This window comes from Pezoporus occidentalis, unplaced genomic scaffold (assembly GCF_034315485.1).
Source record: "Pezoporus occidentalis ecotype Australia unplaced genomic scaffold, CSIRO_AGI_Poc_V1 ctg81, whole genome shotgun sequence".
In the NCBI taxonomy this organism is placed as follows: Eukaryota; Metazoa; Chordata; class Aves; order Psittaciformes; family Psittacidae; genus Pezoporus; species Pezoporus occidentalis.
In genome coordinates, this window is record NW_026916170.1 from 3,282,165 (window position 1) to 3,307,294 (window position 25,130).

A 25,130-nucleotide genomic window follows, 5' to 3' on the forward strand; every position below is an offset into this window, starting at 1 on the left:
ACTTTATCCCAAGTTACAGAAATATTTGTACATAACAAGGAATGGGAAAAAAAAAAAAATAATAATTCTGGCAAAGAGTTCTAAACTCCACTTACATAGAGAACTAAGTCTACTAAACTTGTGGGATTGTCTTTCCATTCCCTCAAACTTTTATTCACATGCCCTGCCTTGCTGAAAGATCTTTTTCTGTTTCCTTACAGCTTTCTGAAACTGTGCTTCATTAAGTTGGCTTATTTCTTCCCTGTTGACTTCATCAATGTTGAGAATAAGGGAGTTGTTATTTTCCGTGATTAGCATATATGGCTCATGTCAAAGAAACGTGCTTGCCTTTCCTGTAATCACATGACATTGCTGTTTCACTCTCAGTTTCTGATCTTTTACAGCCCTGACAAACCAGTTCTTCCCTGTGTCTTAATTTATTTGAATTCTTCTAGACTGTAACTTTTCTTTTTTCAGTTTGTTATTTTTTAACATAATTTTAAATTCTGATCCTTTCCTCATAAATTTCACAATTCTTCTGTTTGACATCACCGAGAGATTCATAAATAGTTTCACTTATTCCACCATCCAAGTTGTTAACAAACACATCAGAACAGTCATGTGACAGGCAGCTAGCAGACCCATCTGGATGCCTTCATCCTTCTGAGTGAGCTCCAGATGTTGAGGTGGAGGTGAAATATTCATTAGTCTTAATAGGGTTTGTTGGTGATTTTCTCCCCATTTAGTGATTCACTTTGTAGTAACAGCTTCTTTGGCCTTCGTAACTGCTTAATAAATGCAATCTGTAGGGCAGTGTCAGACATCCTAAAAGTCAATATATGGTTTTTCCAGTATTGATGACAGGAAAATAGCTTTACCTTCTTCCTCTGAAAGTAGACCGGGCATGTCTTTCCCAGCTCTGATGCAAAAGTGTAACTTATTTGACATGTTTCTTTATTACCCTGTGTCAAAGCAAGTAGATAATTAGAAGACATCTCTGTTATATATATGAAAGGCATCTCTGTAACCTCCAGTGTCTCAGTAACATGTTGTATCGTGATATGGCATTATTTTGCTGCTTCCAGAAACTTTTCTCCATTGTCCTTTATACACCTGTTTAAACAGAGCCCCAGGAAACAAAAATCTTGGAAAAACAATACAAAGATTTTTGTTGTTATTCTTTTCTAATTAACTGTTTCTTTACCTGCTTAAAGTCGAGCAGAGTTTTCTGCATGTGTTTCCTACTGCCTTTACAATTAGAATCATTACATCCAGCTGTTTGTTTTGGTCCAACTAGTGAGTGGATTAAAAAAAAAAAAAGAGCATGGATTTGCTCACAGTTGTTTTTCGTTTAGGTCACCACACAGAAATTTCCTACATGACTGTTGTCAGATGGAGTAGGGATTCTTTAATGTAGGAATACTTTTAGTTGGAAGCCTCCATTGAACCTGTTTTCACCTGAATGTAAGGATGTAAGGGAGATGTAAGGGTGGCTTGGAAGGTAGAAAAATGTCTTTATGGCCTATTTGACTACCTTACGATATAAACAGGAAGAAAAACATATTTTCTTTTTCCCCTCTGGAAGATGACTCTGAGGACCAGAGAATGGAAGGGTATCTCAGAAGATAGGTCTCTCAGAGGAACACAGATTCAAGTAATGCTGTTGAAGTAATATTAATTTGAAATCAGATATGTAATTAAGAAGGTTGTTTAATAAAATATTAACAATCATATCTACATCAGTCATGGAAATTTTATATTTCAACTTAAAAAAATTTAGTATCTATTCTTATCCTTCCTGGGAGTTGTCAAGAGCCAAGAAATTCAGTATCTTAGATATCATAACACAACAGAAAAAACTGTATCTTTTTAAGAGATGCTGTTAAAGTTTTATAAAGTGGAGGGTTTACACTATAATTAAAATATACCGCAAGATAGACACCTTCTCATTTCAAGAGTATGTTTGCCTTATTGTGGTCAATGATTCTTGTTTTTTTACAGGGCATTGCTCAGATAAACATGACTGATGCAGAGAGTTCTGGTGAGATGCAGCTTCACTGGTATACTGTTCAGATCTTCACTGGTTCAGACCCCCAGAGAGCAAAGAACAAAAACCAGTGTGAAGAAAGTATTCCCCGGTCTTCTGGAAATGTAACTACAGTTAAAACAGTATGGCTCTGAAAAAAGTGATACGTTTACTTTGACCTGCTTAGTGAGTGGTTGTGATCTAATCTCAGGTGCAGCTTGTTTTTGAGGTACACAGAAGGTGGTACCTTAATTTGGCTCTTGTGGCAAGAACTGGATTTTAATCATTAAAAGCTAGATCGTGACTGGACAGGTGACTGAAATTGTATTCTGTATATGTTTGTATGCACAGTTCCAGTCCAAATAACTAAAATATGTTAAAAATTTCTGCCACTGCACTTCAAGAGGTTGTCAAGAAAGGCTGTACAGTTTCCATCCTTGGAGATATTTTCAGCCCTTGGCTGGGCCCAGGGCAACCGGATGTAGCTATGAAGCTGTCCGTGCTTTGGGCAGGACATCAGACTAGGTGACCTCCAGAGGTGTCTTGTGACCTAGCTTGCTGGATGATGCACAGAGAGATAAACTCTGCCTGGTTTCTCTGACAAATTGCACACATGGACCACCACATACTTTTTGATCATTAATATTCAGGACAGATTTTGTTTACTTGTATGTTTCTTGAAAAAAAAAAGGCAATGGTTTTGTTTTGGTTTCTCTCGTGGTATACATTAAATACATTACTTTGCTCAGTTTTATTTGAAGTCTCTTTTACTTTTCAGGATGCAGTGACAGCCCTTTTAGCCAGGACCACTGCTCAGCTGGAAGCAGTTGAGAGAGAGTTAGCAGAAGAGAGAGTGAAACTGGAGTACACAGAGGAGGAAATCCTGGAGATGGAAAGAAAGGAAGACCAGGCAGAAGCCATATCAGAAAGGTAAAAATAGTTTAAGTACCTCACCAAACATCCGAATTATATTTAGGTTGTGGGTATAGTCTGAAATACAGCAAGAGAAACCACAGGTCCTTATTCAGAGATCTGCTTCTGGTTAGTGTTAAGAGTATAAAATTCTATTATTATGTGATCATGTGCAAACAGGAGAAAACCGTCTTTAAGTAGCTGCCTGAATTTAGAGGACTTGGAATTTGGGGAGTGGGAAAACATTAATGTCAAACAAACTTTGCTAAGGAGGCAACTGTAATGGGTTTGTAACAGCACTGTACTAAAAAATAAAATTTTGTGTGGACATTGGAAAATGGCAAATACATGCATTGCAGTGCTTACGGAGAGAGCATGCAGCACAGCTCTTTGCTATTTCAGGGTTTGTTACAATGCTGTTTCACCATTTAATAATACTCCTAGTTTGTTACATGAGTTGTGTTGTTCTTTTTGTTACTATTTTCTTTGTATTTTTTATGAAGACCAGAGCATAGACTTTTAGAAAATTAGGGAAGATGTTTTTTTGGGATTTTGGGGTTTGTTTGGGTTTTTTTTTGGCATGAAATGTGTTTGCTTGTCTGCATCTACAGAAATGCAAGTGGGGTATGTTCTCCCTTTGAAAATTCTGTATTTTCGTTGGAGAAATAATACTCTTAAACTGTCCTGGATAATGAAATATATAAACATGATGCATAACTGCATGTTTTTTTTAATACCTACAACACTCTTGTGATGTTCTGATTTTAGGAGTTGGCAAGCAGAATCTGTTGACAGTGGATGCAGTAATTGTACCCAGACTAGTCCTCCTTATCCAGAGCCATTTTGCGGGGATTCGTTAGCTGGACACACGTTTGCAGCTCAAGCAGGCCAGTACAGTTCTGGAAAAATGCAGCCTCTGCCACTAAAGGTAATGAGAGAAGACAATGCCACACTGGCTGGCGCACACAGAGTGTGTTACTGCTGCTCCTTGAGTTTGAGTCTGAATTGATCAAGACAGAAAACAATCAGAAACGTTATATGAGCATGGCTTCATTGCAGTGGTGTGCCTTTAAAGTTGTTAAAATATGCTCTTTAGGGCTGGGGGTATTTTATTTGCTTTCTAATTATTTCTGGCAGAATTAGTTTTTTTTATATCAAAAGAAAGCTAATTTTACTGTGGTCTTTAATCTGTAAATACACATTTGCATCAATGTCTGCGTTGACATGAAATTTTAACAGAAGATATTATGATTGAATTCCAGTGCTCTTAAAAATAAGAAAATTTGAAGGAATTGTGAAGAAAGAAGCTTACTGCTTTATGACTTGCATTGCCATTTCAGTGTTGCAGTAAATATAGCTGAAATTTTCAGAACAATTGCGCTGAAAGTGATGTATTTAAAATCTTTTGTATTCAAGATATGAGACATTGAAACTAATCCCAAACAAGCTGAAATCACCATATTTCCATTGAAGCAGAGGAACATAGGCCGTTTGTATTGCCTTTAGGGGAGATTACACCTCCTGTCGAAGAGTGAATTATCTTAAAGTTTGGAAGCTTTGCTAGAGTAGCATATGTTGTCTGTATTTCTGAATATTTTAGTGTTCTTTTATCTTTGTTTCAACAGTCTCGCAGTTCCTTTTTGTTGAGTTTCTTTTCCTTATCCTTCCACTACCTAAAGGGGCCTACAAGAAAGCTGGAGAAGGACTTCTTACAAGGGCATGTAATAATAGTGCAAGAGGGAATGGCTTTTAATCCGAAAGAGAGTAGATTAGATGCTGGGAAGAAATGCTTCACTATGAGAATGGCGAGGCACTGGAACAGGTGGCCCAGAGGAGCTGTGGCTGGCCCCAACCCTGGAGGTGTTCAAGGCCAGGTTGGAGGTGGCTTTGGGTAGCCTGGCCTAGTGAGAAGTGTCCCTGCCCATGGCAGGGGAGGTTGGAACTAGATGATCTTTAAGTGCCTTTTGACCCAAACCATTCTGTGATTCTGTCATTTGACTTCCTCCAGTTTTAAGGTGATTGTTTCCTTCAGAAGTCACCTTGCTTTTACAGGAAGGTGGCTCTGTTTTCTTCTGTTGAGGCTGGAGATCCGGTGATGGCTTGGTTAATGCCCAGTTGCTAATTCTAGATGCAGTCCTTATAGTTTGCATCTGTGATTCACGTTACAAATGCATCTGATAATTTTTACTGTTGCAGCAAAGGCTTCTGAAAGGTATTCTTACACTTTTGAATGGCCTAGTTTTAGAACTGTTTTTAAAAATAAGGTGATTCATCCTCAGTTCTCAGTGGTCATTAAAGCTTGAACCTAGCAGGGCAAATTGTTTACTTTTGATATTGTTGAAATACCTGATTGTTTTTGGTGAGAGAGAAAAAATAAGGAAGAAATAATAATTTTTCCTTCATTGAAATTTTAGGTGGATAAGGAAACTAACACTGAGGATCTGTTTCCTGAAGAAGTTGCTATTCTTCCAAAAGAGAGAACTAGCCGCAGGCCACGGGGTTCTGCTTTTGTTCGCAGCAGCACTATTGTTCGTTCCCAGACCTTCTCGCCTGGAGCACGAAGTCAATATGTTTGCAGGGTGAGTAAGGCTTAAAAAGAAGGAGAGAGAAAGGGCCTCCACACAAGTATTTTGTACTTTTTTGATAATTTCTTATCTTACATTTATAAGGAACATATGCTGCTTTTTAATACTAATGAATAATCTTTCATTGCATTTAAATATTGCAGTGGGGAAGAGGTTCCCTGGTTCTTTTTAAGAGTTTAAACCTGAATTTACTTCATTTAAAGTAAGAATCTGTGGCAAATAAGATAATAAGCTCTTTCCCTGACAACCTTAGATGTTAAGCTAGAGTGATTGATTTTATAGAGGTACAGTGCTGTCTAATGTATAAACAGTTGGCTTAGAAGCCACATTTGACTTTCAGGTATGTAAGATTTTGGGATAGGGGACTGAATGCATCATCTTAGGGTTATTGCATGAATACTGTTACGACTAGTTGCTGACATGAATGTCAGTCATAGGGTGCCTGTTACAGTGGCATCTTGGATTCCGAGCTGCATTGGTTCAAGTAATTGATCAGCACAACAGTTTCTAAGCTTATGTTAGCTGATTGCTATGTTCAATGGCAAAAGGCCTATAAGCAGCTGGTTCACGGTATTGCAGATCAATGCAAATTTGCAATATTGGTGGAATGCACATAGCTTTATTTGTGCTTGTTCATAAGCTTTTGAGAGCTTGAGTTTAAAGGCACAGTAATGATTTTTAGCTTTTATTCATGTTCCTAAACCAATTTTTGCTTTCTTATTTGCATTGCATGCAGTGCACCCTTCATATTCGTCAGTTGGGTTTCTGGATTCCATATCTGTTTGTTATGTAGAGAATCTGAGTAAAGCACCCTCACACACCAGAAGAAAGGTAGTGCAAGAAGGAAGAGATTGTTAAACATCCTCACTTAATCTGAATTTACTTAAAATCAGAAATGAGGGAAAAAGTAGAAGACTGTTGTTTGTGCCCACGATTGTAAGTGCTTTAAGAAGAAATATAAGTGCCTTTAAGTGCCTTTAATTGCTCTCTCCCCTGTTGTTGTATTTTTTTTTTTTTTTTTTTTAGGTCACAGTGTCCTGAATATGTAATAGAATGTTTGATGAAACTTAGCTGTAAAACATTGATGGTTTTTAAACTTTCTTAAATTATTGTAACTATACAGCATGAGCACTATTACATTTTCAGTAAAGCTGAAAAAATCAGTTGCTTAAAACAAGACAGTTCCAATGAATTAAAAAAAAAATCTCACAAGCAGAAGAAAAAAAAATACAAATTTCTTAATGTAGATGACCTCGTAAGCCATATCTTTTCAATATCTTTTTTAATCAGCTGTATCGCAGTGACAGTGACAGTTCAACTCTGCCAAGGAAATCCCCTTTTGTCCGGAACACATTGGAGAGGCGTACTCTACGGTATAAGCAGGTATACTTTGGAAACTTGTTTTTGCTTTTCACAAAGTTGCTAGAGCAGTGGTACTTTTATAGCTGAGCTTTAGTTGTCTGCAGTTACATTTTGCAGTTTTTCAGAAATGTATAAGGCTCCTGTAATGTAATAAGGGGAGGGGTACCTTTTTGGATTTGGTTTGGGTTTTTTAAGTGGAAACATAGAGAGTGAAATATAGTTGTGAACAATTATTGAGGAGGAGAAAAAGAGGCAAACAAAAATTAGTTTAATGGGGACTGAATTAGTATTGATTTAGATGTAAAGCCTGTTACTTTAAAATCTAATTTTATGATGCAGGGTGCATGCTGAGAGAACTGTGTGTGAATGTGATGCAAAACATTCAGCTCCCCTTCCATGCAGCCTAGCAAGCTATAGTATTTGAGGCCTAATTATTCAGGAATGAATAAGTTAATTTGTTCTCTTGCCTCCATGTCACCCTGCACACTGCTGAATAAGAGGGCAGAGAAAGGCAGGTAAAGCATTAATGCCGTGTATAAAAACTGCATGCAGTTTAGTCTGGTCAGCAGAATTTCTTGCTGGGGTAGGCAAGTAGACAACCATGCCTCCAGTTTTGATTCAGAAGGTACCTTAAAATCAGTATTGAATAAAGCCCTTTAAAAGGGGAATCTTGCTCAGTACAATATTTTCTGACATCATGACTCCATTTGAGTTTTTCATATTGTATCCCTTGTGTCATCATAACATGAAAAGTTAGTTCGTAATCATAAATTAGTTAAATAGTTACAAGCCAAAAGGAGACTATAAAAGGAGGTAATAGGAACATTAGTTGAAAAAGTTTATGTATGGTACAGAAAAGCCCTACAGCTAGTAAGCTGAATTTCACTGTGGGATGTAAATAATGTCTTCAAAACTTTGTGTTAAGAAAGTCTTTGTGTGTGAAGTGTACTGAAAATGTATGTTCTATATAGCTAAAGATAGACCATGTTGAGAGTAATATATTGTGCATTTTATTTGAATCCTAATAACTCAACAGTCCTGCAGATCATCTTTGGCTGAGCTTATGGCAAGGACATCCTTAGACCTGGAGCTGGATCTCCAGGCATCCAGAACTAGACAGAGACAGCTGAATGAGGAGATATGTGTTTTAAGAGAGTTGAGACAGCGTCTGGAAGATGCCCAACTCAGAGGGCAGACAGATCTGCCCCACTGGGTCCTTCGGGATGAGCGATTCCGAAACTTGTTGAAGGAAGCAGAAAGGCAGGTATGATAACACGAGATGAGCACTCAGCGTGTTCATAAACTTCTGATTTCAAAATTGCTTAATAGAGACAAGATGTCTAAAGAGCTGTTTTTACAGAACTTCAAACAATGTATGTTGCTTATATAGTCTTGAAGTTAGCACAATACTAGTAACAATTGCATCAATTATTACAAACTGTGTATTTATTTCAGGACAGTTACTGGAGAATGACACTATTTGTCAATGACACTTTTTGTTTCAGTTTGGGGTTTTTTTTAGGTATTTATTATTGGAACTTTAATAATTTCCTTCTGATCTTTGAAAGAAGTAATTGCTAATTAGATCTTTAATATTTACAGGTATTTGGAATGTTCCCTAAGTATGTGATGTTTTTTGTTTTTTTTCCTGTTGGAGAAAGAAGTTATAGGCAAAAAGTGACAAAAACTGCACAACAAACAGAATTTGTCATTGGATTATCAGAGAGGAAGAGTGAGCCTAAATTTATTCTGAGGTCTGGTTTGGCAGATCTATTAGCAGTAAATTTCAGAAATTTAATACATGTATGTCTGAAGAGCATTAGGAAATGAAACAACACTGTCAGCATTTTGAATTTATAGATCAGCTATTTCAGACAATGTATTTGTGTGGGTTTACTATGGTGAGTGGGCAAAAAATTCATTATTTTAGCCTGGATATTAATTCTTGTTTTTTATTTATTCACATGATCATTTTAACCATTATATTTTTATTTTCAGACCAGACAGACCAAATTTGAACATCACCAAGAGCAAGCAGCTGAAAAGATGCTGAAGAAAGCATCAAAGGAAATATACCAGTTGCGTGGGCAAAATCAGAAGGAGCCTATTCAGGTGCAGACTTTTAGGTAAGTGGTAATGTGTACTGAAATAGCAAAGCAACATTTCGTTCGAGAGGTTAAAGCTCTCTGAAGCATTAAGCTTAAATTCTGTGTGTCTTCTGTATAGCTATTAATTTTTAACCGTATATTGATTTGGACACATGAGTTTCCTTTGGATTATTTGTAGTGCAAAGAGCCAAAGGTAAGGTAAAATTGCAGTGTTATGATTCTAAAACACATGAGATATAAATAAAAAAAGAAAGGTCTTCAAGCACAACCATAGCTTAGGTGATTCTTTCAACTTAGCCTAGTCACTATTAAGTTCACATGATTTGTCAGTTCTTCAATGCAAGCCTGTGGGCATATTTTGTTTAATGTGATGCATATATATATATATTACTGGTAGCACTCTCTCCCTAAAAATGAGTGATATTCCAGCTTTCTCTCAAGAAGTCTTTTCTTTGGACTTTTTTTCATTTTTCATGTGCGTTTACAGAGTATGTGTTTTCTCTTAGCTTTATGTTTGGGGTTGTTTTTTATGACTGTTTATTTTGTGTAGAAGTGGCATTGATGAACAATATCCATTTCACAGGAAGACTTTATTACTTAAGCATCAAATTTTTTATAATCCTTACTGGAAGATTGAGAGTAATAAAATATTAGTGCAGCATAGATGTGAAGGACAGCTCAGATACCATGTTACATCATGTTACTATTTCATCCAGTGTTTAGATTTTTAGATTTTTTTTTCCTAGGGAATACTTAAGTGAAATGAAAATGCTCTCTGTCCTTTAATGTACTCCCCCCCCCCCCCCCCCCCCCAAATTATTGGAAAGGCTTTTTCACAAAGGTGGGGAAGGAAGTAAGAGGAATAGAAATTTTAGGATAGCTTTTACATCTTATGTTTCTGATATGTTTGGTGGTTTGTCTACTGAGATATAAAAAGGTGTGGAACTGAATAAAATGAAATGTAGATAATGAAGCAAGAGCTGTATTTCTTGTTTAAATTCTTGCCCTTTTTATTCATGCATCTATTTCTTATGACACTTGCTTTGCAGCATCTACTGTTTGCTCAGTAAAGAAGCAAAAAGATGCCTGAATGCCATTCTTCTTTTTTTTTTCCCCCTCTTTTTTTTTTTTTTGGTAGGCATTATTGCAAAATGAACTTTGCATTGCAGAAGGGGTTTATTCAGGGCTTGTCCTGTGAAAGCTTTTTGCAGTCAGCTGTGACAGATGTTAGATGAGTTGTATAAAGCTTCCACCTAATTTTCAAAAGTAGCAGTTGTGTTCAACAGAATGTTGCCAGAAGTATACGGTGAGGTTCAGTAGTTTTTGTATGTTTCTTGTACTCAAATAACCCATTAGTTCATTATGTAAGAAACAAATAGAAACCATTAAGTAGAGTAAAGAAGCCATGTTCTTGAGGGTAGAAAAATGTAGGCATATATTTGACTTGCTTCCTTTTTATCTTGTTTTGATCACAGGGAGAAGATAGCTTTTTTTACAAGACCAAGGATTAACATACCTCCTCTGCCAGCTGACGATGTATGACATGTTGCATTGTAAACATGAAGTATTTATCGCTTTTATTTTAATGAAGTTATTAGATTAGCCAAGTTTCTTAAAAAAATTGTGCAAAAGCTAATATACACGTTTTGTAAAAAATAAAAAAAGTAAAAAAAGTAAAAGTAAACAAAACCATATATATAAATATATATACATATATATTTTATAATAGCGACTGCAACAAGGCTTGGTTTTTCCTTGTTGTGAAACTGACATCTCTGAAGGCAACTTATTTTATAAAAGATCGACTACCCTGTTAAGAGCGTGTACAGTTTTTATGCTGTTTTATTTGACTTAAAGGCTGGAAGACAGAAACAAAGTGAGTTCAGGCAAATTCACTGTAGTGTAATTTATTTATAGTGCCTTTTTTCCTTGAAGGAAAATACCTACTTTAAGATGTATTTTAAGACTGAAATTTTGTTCTTCAGTATTTGTCATACAGTAGAATGGAACCATTGAGCTGGTTTTGTTTCTGATACCTGAAATGAAAATACTATGTTCTAAAATTGTCACTTTTTCAGCTTTTTATCTGTAGCTTATTATGTACATTGTATCCTTTAGCACTGTCTGTGTTATAGCAAAATATTATCACCTGCAATGTCTTTAACACTGATTAGAAGTGATGTTAAGCATTGCAGAATTCATTTGCATGTTCTTACCGTGCACTAATGGATTGTTTTCATTTCAGTTGTGTCTAAAGTATCTTTATATTCTTAACTAGATTCTCAGTTTAAACGGAGGAAGGAAAAGGGTGACAAGTCTTTGTCTTACTGTTTAATGGAAAGGGAGTTAAAAGAGTAATGTGAGCTAGCTGTGTGGAAAGGCCGCTAAAGGAATATGATTGTAATTTCTCAATTTTAAAGGTTATGAGCTGATTCAGGAAATACATATGTGCTGATTCCAGAAAGCAGCTGCTTTAAGGAAGGGCGCTTAAACACGTGTTCATCCTGAAGGAAGTGTTTTTGGGTTACTGCATGCAAGTTCTTTTGAACAGTGACACTTTCCAGGAGGAAGGTGTATAATTCTGGAAGGTACAGCTCACTTGATTGCTAGTTGGACCAGCTAAAATCCAGTAGGAAATATTTTTACTTGTGACCATTTTAGTGACAGACTGTCACCCTAAATTCCCGAGAATGCCAGTTTTGTGTCCTTGCATCCTGCAAGTATGTAAAAATACTTCTTTACTAAGCTACTATAATAGAGTTCCTCATATTTTTCTAATTACATAAAGAGAGGTGCCCAACACAAGACTGGTTTTGCAGCTTGCTGGAATCTCCTAAAAGGAAGATCCCGCTCTCTCTTTATTAAAGTCAAGGTTGAATTGGTTCCAGATTTTTGTGTGTCAGGAAATGAAAGCAACAACAGCCAAAGCCTAAATGTACTTACCAGAACCAACCAGAATATTTTCAAGTATTTTGTAAGTAAGTGTTTTCTGTGGGATTCAAGAGCTTATACTCTGTTACCTGTCAAAGATCAGGAAAACCTGAAAGTGAAACTGAGTTGTTTTTACTTGTTTTAAGCTGAGGCAAAAAGTAATAGGGGAAAAGATTGTAAACCTAAATCATTAATCAATGAGGATGATTACCACAGACCTTAAAGGTAGTATTCCCTGTTTCCTAGTATGGCCTATAATCATTGCAGTCATCAAGTGATTAGATCGTATAGCAATATACGTAAAATTAGAGTATATTTAGCATTTATCAGGCTAACCATCCTGAAGTCTGTTTTTGCCAGTAAGCTTCAGTGGGCGTATATTGGGTTCCTTGGGCACAACTAGACATACTCAGAAACTATGCAGATAAAAAACAAATCATGTAAGAAATTTATAGTGTTTGGGTGAAAGTCTAGGGACAGCAAGCTTTTCAGTGCTCATTCCTTGAACAGTTTGTCAGAATTTCACATCTCATTTTCAGTGGAGGCCCTACATAGTAGTGTTTATCAAAAGTTACCATGTAGGGACACTTGCAGAAGTACTTGCTGTATATTAAGAACAGCCACCACCATGCGTCCCTTGAAGGGTGATCAGATACTGGAAGAGATTGCCCAGGGAGGTGGAGCTCTTTGTCCACGGAAGGGTTGAGGACTTCACTGGACACATATCCTGGAACATCCTGGTCACATTAAGGCCCACTTTGAGCAGGGTTAGCATAGGGATCTCTCTTCCTCCCTAAATTAGTCTGTACCTGTATAACTAAGGGGCAATATCTGGTGGCCTCTCTGGCAGGGGTTTCAGCTGGTGTATTTAAATAATGACCGCTGTGAGATGTTGTCAGTGTATCTTGTGGGTCTGTGGTTCTGACTGCTGTTATGAGTTCTGTCTTGATGTGGTAATGAGTTATCATATTCAGTATTCATCTCTCTTGGTTTTGTCACAGTTCTGTATGATTGTGTCATTTTTGTATTATTTGAAAGTATTTCTTCTACAAAATAAAATAATTTGCCATAAACGGAAATAGATTTTTGTTATATGTCAAAGTATAAGACATTTTTTGAATAGTTTATACTTGCCACATTCGTGATGCTTTTGTAAAGGAATTTTGTATTTTGAATAACTGTCATTTAGGTTAATGTAATGAATTTTCAAATAAAAGAGGAAATACGTGAAATCAGAGATACTAGAGAGGTTACACTGAAGACCTGAAAGGGATGCAGAGTGTAAGGAATGGCAGGTATGTTTTTCCGTGTGCTTATCGCTTGTGATAAGCTGACAGCTGTATCAGAGGCTCAGAGTTGAATATTCCTGGAATTCATATGTAGCCCCACTTACAACAGGTTGAACTGTCTTCTTTACCTACCTAGTGTTTGTAGGTTTGTACTGGAAGTAAGTTGACATTATTTCTCTAATATCTTACCTATGACTAATTCCACAGTGGAAGCCACACAAAAGAATACTGGTTAATTTTTTTAGGCTGAACTTTACTGCAGCTGGAAATGTTAAACCTTTGTAATTACAGAAAGGCAAGTTTCCCAGTTGCTCTCTACAACCCTAAGCTGCAGGAGCACAGGCAAAATTGCAGTACGGACATGCGACTCCTGCCTCTGCACAGTGTTTGCAAGGCGTTAAGGGTATGACAGAGTAGGTTATTTTTAAACAGTCAGCTAGAAATAGTAGTTTGGAATACCAATCGTCCCTGTCTTGCTACCATCAGGATCAACAACAAAAGCTATAATGGGTACGTCGGTGTGGGGTTTCTGTTATGAGAATGAAGTCTTACGTGTATTTTTTTCTGCAGTTCTTGTAAGCACTTTGCAAGACTTAAAGGTAAGTGCTGTATAAAAGGAGCAATGTTTTTTTTCTTTTTTAATTAGATGAACTGTGTATTTTGTTTTCACTGAATGCAAAACTGAAGTTGGAATTCTTAGGGAAGAGGGCACTTTGCAGCTCATTTTGACTCCAATCTCCTTTTTAATTATAGTCATACAACTTTGAGAGGAGGAAAAATGTATTTACAAAGAGATTTGAGAAATTACGGGCTAGCAAAAGCAAGAACAATCTTTTCCAAAAGATCATGTGAAGAGTGTTATCTTTGTCCTGAGACCGTGCAGTTGACTGGGTATCATTAGAAGAAAATACCAAACAGTAAAGTTGATTGGTTTTGGAATCTCTAAATGTCAGTTAAGTGATTTGCTTGATCTTTGGAAAATCTCAGTATTCTTGGAGTTAAAAACTTCTTAGGAGCTGTTTCTGGTTTCCTGTGATTTCTAATAATGTCTTAAATTTTAACATGCATATCTAGGTTGCAGAATCACATTTTCTATAGAGAATTAGGTATTCTGTCCCTTTAATTTGTTTTCAGTTAGACAATCCTAGTAAGAATACGCGTTTAACAGGAGACTCAATGGGGTCAGCTCTGGCAATAGACAAGGAAAAATTAGGAAATTAATTTAGGGAAGTCTATCCAGGAGAAAAATTGGGAATTGAAACCTCTGTGCTCATTCACTTGGCCTATTAATACTGATTTTAATGGGCATGAAGAACAGTCACTGGCAGGGAGTTAGGACTTCTCTCACTTTTCCACACTTCATGGTTATTGTAATAGGCCTGGGGCTCTTTATAGCTCTGAGTGGTGAGGAACTGTCATCTCCAGATCAGATTTTTTCCCTGAAGGCATGTTCCTCACTCCAGAAAGGTGTGGAAACTTCAGATGAAGCAAGCTCAGTGTTCAGATGTCACAATAAAATCCAGTGTGTTGCTTCTGTACTGGAGGTCTTAAACTTGCAGACAGGATTTGGGCAAGCTGTGTAGCCATTCTGTTTTGGACACCCCGAATCAACTGTTTTGTTTTGCTGGGCTAGGCTGCCTTCTTAGTGCACCCATAAATATCTGCTCAGACACAGTGGGGCAAAAAGGTCTTCAGAACTGCATTCCGCAACCTCTGGAGTGAGTGGAAGTCATGCGTGTGCCTTCAGTCACCCAGGGATATTTTCATGGGTGCTTGTGCAAGGTCTCCCCCTTCCTAGCCATTGCATCTCCTTAGTAATGCAAAGCACGTGCCTGGATGTCCTGAAGGGTAAAACCAGACTGCCCCAAATATGGGAAAATGAGTGGGAAGGTGAATGTCCTGAAATAAAACACATTGCACAGTTACAAACATGTACATGATCTTCACAAAGTACAGTTATAACGTCTGCCTTGCAGAATGCTGTCCTAGTGGCTTGGGCAAAAATTGTACATCAGAAGTTTAGAAATAGTTTCTTGCAGAACTCACATATGTTGTAGAGTATAAAAAAAATTCAACAACCCACAAAATCCTCCAAAAATATGCTTCTGAGATGTAATATTCAGTTAACCAAAATGGGGATCAGGCTAATTGCCTGGTTTTTGTTTGTTTTTTTTTTTTGTTGTTGTTGTGTTTTTTTTTTTTTTTTTTGTGGTTTTTTTTTAAATTATTATTTTTTATTTTTATTTTATTAAAACATTTTGGGATGTCCTCATTTTTAAATATTCGATGGAAAAACTTCTGCATAAGTTTTGAAAAGTAAGGCTGTGGCATATAGGAGAGGATCTTTTAAGCCGTGACAGCTGCATTGAAAATAAAGGCAGAAGGCTGCAAGTGAAGTGATGGGTAGACGGTGGGGCGAAGTGAATAACAGAAATTAAACCTTTGAGTTAAGCTTGTGAAGCTTGAATATGATGCAGAAGATGGAGGGAAGTCAGTCTGGATAAGCTTGAAATGAAGCACTGGGAGAAGGAAAAATGCAAGGGATGGTGAAGTCATGGTTTGTCTTGTTTCCAAGCTGCTGCGATTATATATTTCATACAGATGAAAGAAAATCTGATGCCTGGGTGTTGCTGCAGTGTCAACAGGAATAATTCCTGGGTTGCACACAGCACGCTTACTGTGCTTTTTCCTTGTGAAAAATGTGATCGTTGTCGCTCTAGCAGAACAATCCACAAACCCTTTTAAAAATAATTAGCTCAGGTTAGGGGTGGGGGGAAGCAGCCTGTGTTCTGAGGGTGACCGAACAGGGAGGGCAGGGTAAAGAGGCTTGGAGTTTAATCCTGCAGGATTACAGACTGGTCCGGCTGCCTGTGGCTGCGTCTCCTATCAGATACCCTATAGAGGGAGGATACAGTCACATGCTTGTTACTGCTTCCTCCCCATGACATCACCGCTTCTGCAGCCATACCGCCCAAGGAAGGATGCTATTAGAATCTTGGGGACTGGGCTAAATGATGTTGCATCGCAGGTAAGCAACACAATGCTGCGGAAAGTGTGATTTGCCGCTTGCTTTTCTCCTATTGCTGTGCTCAAGCCCCAGCTCTATGAGGCAGACTTTCTGCTGAAAGAAAACAGAGAAGCTCCTGTGCAAGCAGAGGGTTCGCAGGTGCAGAGGCTGCCGCTGGCTCTGTGCTGAGCTGCCAGCTGACATCTCCAGCAGAAATGCTGCCAGATGGAGCTTTCAAGCCGAAGAAGGCCCTTTGTCCCTGTTTGGTGTGGTATGGCCCCTTCGGATGCCTGCTGAATTCTCTGTGTGAGCAGCCATCATCAGCCGGTCATGCAGAGAGAGTGCAGCGATACTGTTCTGCTTGCATTCCCTGCCTTTTCTTTTTCCTGGATGCCTGAGGAAAGTTGTTGTACAGATAAATGTGTCTAAGCTCATAAAGGAATGAGGATTAACTTGTATTTGGGGAAAGAGGTTTTTCCTCCATTGTTAATTTTTGCTGACGCGGTTTGAAAGTACCTAGTCCAGCAGGTTTCCTGCATAATTTGCTGTAGTGCAAGGTAGGTTTTGCATGTCCAATATAAGAATGAAAAATCCTTTTCCAAAAGGAACATGCGAGATGAGAAGTACATTTTTACTTCTTACACAAAATGCCAGTCTCCAAAAGGCTGAAAATCCCACGCTGAACTGCTTTTTTGAACTGTTGGTATTTATATAAGCAAAGGCCGGAGTCGCTTTTCTTTTCCTGGTGTGGGTGTTAATTATATACTCTGTACACATATGTGAAGACATATATGTTTGTGGAGTAAAAATGGTGACTCTTCTGTGGTGGGTTTTGGGTTTTTTTCCTGTATTGCTTTTTAAATGTATTTTAGGGGTTTTAAAAATATTCTATTACTTTAAAAATACTCTAATTACAGATGTTAGAATGCAAGAAGCCAGATCAATTTTTGAGCTCATACTAGTCAGAAAAATAAAATAGTACCTTTTTTTCCTTCTTTTCTAAGCATTCCAGTAGGTAATTCTGTGCCTTTGCTAGAGAACGGAGGATGACTCAGCCTCAGCTTCATCAGGCAGAGAGTCAGGTGACTTTTCACACCTAGCCTGCAGGAAGTTGGTTTTATTCTTGAAAATCCTATTCTTTGTTCAAATGAATTGTTCCCACTCTTGGAAAAATCCGTAAATTTGGCAGGTCTAGGGACTCAGTGAGCACTCAAGGGGGAGGATTTTGGATCTCCTGTGCTGAAGGAGGTTGTACATCCTAGTGAGAAATGAATTGACAGCCTGAGGGAGTTGGGTTTGTTCAGCCTGGAGAAGAGAAGGCTCCAGGAGGCCTGATTCCAGCCTTCTAGTACCTAAAGCCAGGCCTACAAGAGATCTGGAGAGGGACTTTTATATGGGCATTTAGTGAAAGCACAAAGAGGAATGGCTTTAAACTGACAGAGTGGAGATTTAGATGAGACATTAGGAAGAAGTTCTTTACTGTGAGGGTGGTGAGGCGCTGGCACTGGTTGCCCAGAGAAGCTGTGGCTGCCCCATCCCTGGCAGTGTTCAAGACCAGGTTGAATGGAGCTTTGAGCAGCTTCGTCTAATGTGAGGTGTCCCTGCCCATGGCAGAGGGGGCTGGAACTGGATGATCTTTAAGCCCTTTTTAACCCAAACCACTCTATGATTCTGTGATGCTAATTCTGGTTTCCAGGGAACAGGTATGCAGTAGTGTCAGAACATAAGGGTGGGAAAAAAAACCAAAAGTATATAATGAATTATCAAAATGAAGTAAGAAAGAACATCAGTTCTTCAGAACTGAAAAGAAAAATAGTTTTCAATTTTGTTTTTCTCCAACAGAACCTTTCGGGTTATGTTTTAGTTTTTTGGGTCCCCCCATCCCCCCCTGTCCCCCCCAAGATTGATCCTCAAAAGTGATAGAAATACACATCTTGTATTAGGTGGCAGTGGGGCTGCCACCTAACGGTGCCCATGCCGCATATCTTCTCCTGCCTCCCTCTGAAGTCAAGGCTGGATCAATTCTCTTCAGCACTGGGTGTGAGTAGAGCTGTCCTCTGGCTCACCAGGCACACAGGGCTTGGCTCTTTGCCCATGCAAAGCACACAGCAGGGACGCCACATGCGAGTTCTACAAGCGCAGTGTGCTTCCCCCCCACCCCACCCCGCCAATCCCAGATCATAGTTGGATGCCTTACGGAAGTATGTGCTGGGTGGTGGTTCTCCTGGTCTCCTGATTTGAGTCAGGCATCTTTGTGCCAACAAAAGACAAGGTGCAAGCCTGAAAGGTATGCTGGGGCAGCTCAGAAATTAAGGACTTAAGTCTTTTAACCATTATTTAGTATATTTAGTATAAATTATACATTTAGTATTATTTAGACCCTGGAAACATCCCCAGCTGGAGGGCTGTCTGCCTGGCAGCACCGGGGTGCCATGTCCTGAGTTCAACATGTGGCTGTATGGGTGCTCAGCCCCTGTGAAGGTGGAACCATTTCAGAGGTAGTGGCTGGTGGCTTTTAAATGAGGACTGGAAGAGGAGAAGGGGATGGTGTTGGAGAGGAGTGTTTGCCATGGGGTTGGGTCCTTCCCATCTTCCTGGAGCAAACAGGGCTCTCCAGAGTGCTGTAACCTCCTAGGTCTGGGAGATGCTTCATTGTGAAGCCATTGTTGGCTGGGCGGGAAGGGGAAGTGAGGAGGATCATTACTACAGCTTAGTGCTTGTGCAGGGGTCCATCCGGGCCATCTTGTGTGTGTTGGTGATCAGTGTTGTGTTGCATGAGCCTCCCTCAAGTCTGACAAACTCCTAGCATGGAGCATAACCCTCAAACAGTCATAGTGCCCATCTGTACTGGTCCTTTTCCAGTGTGCTTTTGCCACCAGGCTGCAGCTTGCAGAGTTCCAAGAGTGTTGATTCTTCCATGTAGTGAAATGGGATCAGGTTGTGGAGCAGAAATGCATACATACACACCAGGTACTGGGGTTTCTCAGATTTCTTATCTGTAGTCCAGCAGAACCAAACACACACACCCACCCCCCCCCCCCCCCCCCAATCATTAATGTCAAAAGAGAAACTGTCAGGGTTACTGTGAGATGCTATTGCTAAACCACTTCTAACATCTCGCTCTCAAGCATCACCCCAAGGAAAAGATTTCCCTACCTTGCAGGGAGAGCTTCCTCTCAGTGGTATGAAGTAACTCATCTGTTACTGCACAGCCCATTGGCATCAAATGCAGCAGTGAAAACCAGTGCCTTGTGAACAGGAAAACATCCTCCATCTATGTGAAAATGGCTTACTGTCTCCACTCAGATCATGGGAAGTGACATGGTAGAACAGGTTAATGGCTTTTTGCTGCAGGTTTATTACCGTTATTTCAAGCTAAGCTAGAGGCTTAAAATGTTTTCAGCAAGAGATGCATCTGATGCCATTGAACATCCCATTTAAGGGGAAAGCTTCTTAGGGGTATCTGTATACCATGGTATTTCCCTTTTGATAGTGCTGGTCTGTTCTCTCTAGAGGTATTTGCCTTTTTTTGCAGTTCAAGAAATGTTTTTCCTGCTCTTTAATCCTACCACTTTCTGAGTGAGGAGACAAATGGCAGCACTGGAAATCCAAACCTGGTGCTGCAAAGCTTGGCTGTGTGAGGAGGAAAACTGTACAGCACCCCTGAGCCTTCAGCCCCATGATGCTCTGTGGCAGTAAATCCAGCTGCTCCAGGAAAGATATTCCCTCTTTTTTGTGAGGAAGGGCACTAGAGGGAAATCAAGAATAGAAACTCTGTGTGTGCTACACTGGTACCCTGATCTCCAGTCTGTCCTGTCTTCTGAAGCTTAGTTTCTCACCCCACATCCTGAAGGCTTTCTGAATTTTATCTAATCAAATCTTGTTTCCTTCAAGAAGCAAGGGTGTGTGGGGTCGATGCAGACCCAGGGGACTCAGCTGCCCAAGCTGATGGGCTGTTAGCAGAGGGGCATCCTTTAATAGAGATGTTTCAGCTTAGTTGGAAAAACCCAGATGGATGTGACAGAGCCAGCAACGCTTCCCTCCTGCTTTTTCCATAGCCCCAGCATCTGAGCTAAAAATCAAATTTATTGGAGGAACCTTTAAGACTCGCTGGAAACAGAGATGTGAATTAACTTTTTTTTTTCATAAGGAGCCAATTTTTAGTTATGTGAGTGCAAAAATTCCACTTGGAGCTTACGGGGAAGGAGCTGGGATATTTCCCCCCCCCCCCCCCCCCTTCCCTTTCTGACATAAGTCAGCAGCTGAACTAATTTTGCTCAGACTTTCCAAGAAAACTCGAGATCAGACACATGATATTTCATACCAAAACAAATTGGTTTCTAAAGAGAGAGTCATCCTGGGAAGGAGCAGGGAGCAGGATACCAGGGTGAGGTTCACCTCCTTGGAGGAAGAGAAGTGTAGTGATCCAAGGGCTTCCCAGGTGGAGAGAAGAAGGAGGCTGTAGCCAAAGGTGTGGGAAGACCTGATAGCTGGTTATCAGCTCCTGGGGTACACTGGTGCACTCGTCCCCCCATGCCTGCCTGCGCTCCTGGCCAGCCCTGTTACCCATCTCTTTTGTGCTCACCCCAGGAGCACATCTGGTGGTTGAAGGCTGTGGTTTGGTCTGGAGGAGCCCTTTGTGCCTCAGTTTTCTGCCATTTATCCCAGATGTTCCCTCCTGCTTTCCCCTTCTCTCCCAGGCCCTCTCCCCTGTGATCTGGTGCCATGTGTTTTTTTGAGCTCTGCTGTGGCTTCATGAGTTTTTCCATAGAGGTTACTCAGGGTAAGGCTGCACATCAAAGATGTGACTGTATTCAGCTTCCCTGCGCTGTCAGAGCAGGAGACTCCTTAATGTGTGGTGGGGGCCATACAGTAAAATGCTGCAATATTTTACAGTACTGTTTCTGATACTGCAGCCTGCCTGCACTTGTGTGGTGGGAGACCGAGTTTGCAGTGCTACGCGGCTGTGTATGGAGGCTGTGCGATTCAGCCCTGAATTGTAGGAAAGGCATTTGCCAATTTCAATACCCCTCATTCCCCCTGTATTTTCCCAATTTAACTATTCTTCACTTTTTTATGTGCCATAATACGTTTCCAAAAAAGGCCTGTAACTGAGTTCAGCATTTTCTTATTCTTAACAGAGTCTGAACTTTGTTCTGAACTGAGGCCATTTTAACGTGTTTTTTAACACCATCATTAAGACAGAAGGTCAATAAATCAATCTGCTTGTTCAGGATGAGGCTCCTAAGGTGAATAGTTTTAAATTGCCTACAGGTGATTTTCACCCTGCAGAAAACCACCTGTTTAACTTGCCAGTGATTCCGCCTGCTTGCTTTTACTGAAGAGATCTTCCTTGTAAAAGTACCAACCAACAGCATCTTACTTGCTTAGAAGAATGCTTCATAGCCATTTACCTGACTCTATACTGTAGGGTGCAATGTCACATCACTGTTTCTGCACCATCTTCTACATGGTGGGTGGTGGAAGAGGAATTGCAACCACATCCCTTGGCCTTCCAGGCTTCAGGCTAAACAGGCCTTCTTCTCCAACCCCTCCTCAAAAAACAGAGATTCCTAACCATCTCCCTGTAATTTTCATTCATGTCTTTCCAGGTGACCCCATTAATAATCTTGCTTGCTGACTTCCGGATCTATGAGGCTGATTTTCTCAGACTGGGTGGTGCCAAAGACCTGTGGTATAACCATGCTCAGCTCTAAAAACTTTTCCTCAGCCTTATCCTCTTATGGCCCTTTCTGAACACTGATGTCTTCAGCTCATTGACCTCCTAACTGCCTGGATTTGAGGGCTGGGTGGAGAGTGCTCTGCATCCGTCTTTGCCAGTAGGTCTAAGTCTCTTTGGATGGGGGGTGGATGGATGCTGGCAGAGCACCTAGCTTTCAAGAGAAAGTGCCTTTGCTTGGCAGATCATGTTGTGCAGTTAATGGCCATGAGGCTGGGGTACCATGCTTGGCTGTTTTGAGAATACACTACTAGAAATGGTCAATACGAGTATTATGGGCGTAGAGAGTGGCAAATTATCTGTCAGCACAATGGGGTCTTGTGATTATCATAAATTATAATGTAAACCAGTAGATTGCTTTGTTTGGAAAACAAATCCCAGGGATTTGCACAGCCCCCACCCCATGCTCCTGAGTTTGTGCAGTACCTGCTGTCATGTCATGCTATATGAGCATAGCTAAACCTGACCAACCATTCAGATCAGTGGCGTGCTCAACTCTGATGGAGGCAGGATTGAAATGACCATGAATCACTTTAAAAGCACTGTGTCTGTACTAGGATCTCCCCTGTTTTATCATTGTATGTATATTGGTACCAGAGCATAGAAAAGTCCTGAGATGCACTGTATTCTGCTTTTGTGTGTTGGCCACCTCGCGCCACATGTGGAAGAGATGGAACAGGTGATACTTCAGATGCCGTGGAAAAGTGACTCCAAACAAATGTGAACTGAGGAACTTGCAACTGGCCTTTAGGCTTCTGCTTTCTTCCCCCAGCCTCTTGCCAAGTTCACTTTTTCCTCATGCTGCAGCAGAAGGGTCACTGCAGAGGTATGTTTTGCTGCCTGCAACCATTATTTTTCACAGAGCAACCCACCCACTACTGTCTTCAAAGAAAGCAGCATACACATGAAAGCATGTAGGTAAATGTTCATCTGCTAGAAGCATTTGAAGTGTTGAGATAATTCAGTAACTGTGATCTGTTGAAAGAAACTTGAAACTTGCTGGAATTGCATTAAAAACTGTACTGCCTGCCTCAGTGCAATGTGTCCAATTAAAACAGAAAACAGGATGAGGAGAGCGTAGCATGGAACTAGCATGTCTACTAGCAATTGACGAGGGCCAAAACTTTTCCTTTGATGACTGTTCAACTAGTTGTTTCCCATCGGTATACTTTTCAGCTTCTTTTGAACCAGGGGATGTTTTGGTCTGTGCTTGCCATGTCAAACACATTTCAGATCCTATCAGTCAGTCAACATAATACCTAGAATGTCAGTTCACCAGCAGAGCTATTCAAGCTGTGGCTTTTGCATTTGCACATGCTGTAACAGTGCTATAAAGCTGAGAGATTCTCAGTGTTTCCATTGTAAAAGTAATTTATTGCTCTTCTACAATACCTCACTCCAAGCTGCAGTGTATCATACAGCTGGTCCCAATCACATGATGGGTTTACTCACTGCGAGACCTGAAAAAAATCCCCATGGCCTTAGATATGATAATGCTACTACTTTTGGTTCTTTCAAAATAACCCAAAGTGAGTAAATGTAACAGAAGAGACCTGCAGTCTATGCAGCACCTGCTGTGCTTGCTAGTGTGTCACAGCCTGTCTGGCAGCTCGCTGTGTTCACACCCTGGTTTCTGTAGGTTGTTTGCACTAACCTCTCAATTCACTTTCTGTACATAGGAGGCTTCAGGGATTCCTTAATTAATAATTATCTGGCTTTATACACTCATCAAGCTTCATGGGCTATAGACTTGCTCTTTTGACACTCACCTCCACCAAGCATGGCTAGCTGGGAGACCAAGGACTGAACATCAGGTTGACCTGGCCTGAGGTTTCTGGATGGTATCTAGGGTTATGTGGCAGCCAGAAAAGTCCCTGTCAAGAGGCACAATTGCTAGTCTGACTCTGTCACCTCTCTGTTTGTAAACTGATCCCTGACAAGGCCTTGCTCCATCTACAGGACTGCAGTAGTCTGGCATAGGTCTAATTCCAGAGAAATCTGCTAATCAGAAACCAGAACCCTCTGAATTGAGCAGATAACATAGTCAGATTTCTTTGTTTCCTCTTTCAATTTCCAGCAAGAACCTGTTTACAATTATTAAGGCAGAGCGTTGACAAAAATATTTGATTGTAGATATATTAAGCTAGTCAGTAAAAATGAGATCTCGCTGTTAAGAGCTGAGGGAGGCTCTTTACTGTATTGCAGGGAATAAAATGGCAGATGTTATTTAAAGTCATTAAAGCAATGGGGAAAAGGTCCCTAAGGGACCACAGAATAATGGGCTCCAAACTGGCCACTTCCTCTTATGGAGCATAGCCTGGAGTCATAGCAGACTGCTCAGTGAAAATGTTGGAGGTCTGCCCAAGGAAAAGCTGATGGAATGCCAGGAATTATTAGGAAAAGAATGGGGAACTAAGCAGGAAATGTTCACCCTTGCACAAATTGTGTTGCATCAGCTTCTGGAAAAGTAGTGGAAAAGATAGCAAGGACGCCTAAGACATAGAACGACAAAGGGACAAAATACATATGTCAAACTCTTACTCAGCAAGATTCAACACATTTCTGTGTAAATAAGGTCTGTCATTATCCAAATCTCTTAGTTACTCAGGTATTAGGCGTGACTATGAGTTGCATTTGTTACCAATTCTGCATGTAATGGTGTTGCAATGTTTTCTTTCAAATTGGTAGTGTTGAGCTCATTTGAGGAGATGTGGATGCCTACCTCTGATATCTCCTCGTAATTAGTAAGCAGAAATTGGCACTCATGAGAAAGAGTTTATCTCATTCTAATGTAAATATCTGAAACACATCAGATAAATTGCACGTGAACAGTTTACTTCCTCATCTGCTGTGAAAGGAGTCTAGATTTTAGTGTCCAGAGTCAGATTTCTGAGGGTAGATGAGACAGTTTGCACCAGAAATGCTCATACTCTTGCCATCATCAGAGCGGATTGCTGAAGTACACCTCTTTGGAGGAAATTAATTTGCCTTAACTTATGTATATTAAATTAAAATATCTGCAACTGAGTTATTTGTGTAAAGGCTTCAGTTCTGCTGGTGTAACTGGAAACATCTCTGCAAGCATCTCTAAGAAAGAGGTCAGGTCAGTTTATCCTGAAATGAACTCTGGAGATTACTTCAGGTGCCAAAGTAAAGGGAGATAAATAAACGCAGAATAGAAAGTGATACTT

General features: G+C 39.9%; 2 protein-coding genes across 6 annotated transcripts in view; both read left to right on the forward strand.

The window, feature by feature from the left end:
- WWC3 (WWC family member 3) overlaps positions 1-12,982 on the forward strand; it is a 106,620-nt gene extending 93,638 nt beyond the window's left edge. The window contains exons 16-23 of one of the 3 annotated variants that reach the window (XM_062603692.1): positions 1,981-2,130; positions 2,784-2,935; positions 3,686-3,845; positions 5,332-5,496; positions 6,793-6,885; positions 7,898-8,128; positions 8,863-8,990; positions 10,448-12,982. In XM_062603692.1, the coding sequence (XP_062459676.1) occupies positions 1,981-2,130; positions 2,784-2,935; positions 3,686-3,845; positions 5,332-5,496; positions 6,793-6,885; positions 7,898-8,128; positions 8,863-8,990; positions 10,448-10,514 (1,146 nt within the window). In that variant the 3' untranslated portion in view covers positions 10,515-12,982. Of the gene's footprint in view, positions 1-1,980; positions 2,149-2,783; positions 2,936-3,685; positions 3,846-5,331; positions 5,497-6,792; positions 6,886-7,897; positions 8,129-8,862; positions 8,991-10,447 lie in introns of all 3 variants that reach the window. The other 2 variants (XM_062603691.1, XM_062603690.1) reach the window with 2 other exon arrangements.
- A 639-nt stretch (positions 12,983-13,621) lies between these two features.
- CLCN4 (chloride voltage-gated channel 4) overlaps positions 13,622-25,130 on the forward strand; it is a 44,211-nt gene continuing 32,702 nt past the window's right edge. Inside the window, exon 1 of one of the 3 annotated variants that reach the window (XM_062603693.1) lies at positions 13,622-13,702. In XM_062603693.1, the coding sequence (XP_062459677.1) occupies positions 13,699-13,702 (4 nt within the window). In that variant the 5' untranslated portion in view covers positions 13,622-13,698. Of the gene's footprint in view, positions 13,703-13,767; positions 13,792-16,076; positions 16,221-25,130 lie in introns of those variants that run through there. The other 2 variants (XM_062603695.1, XM_062603694.1) reach the window with 2 other exon arrangements.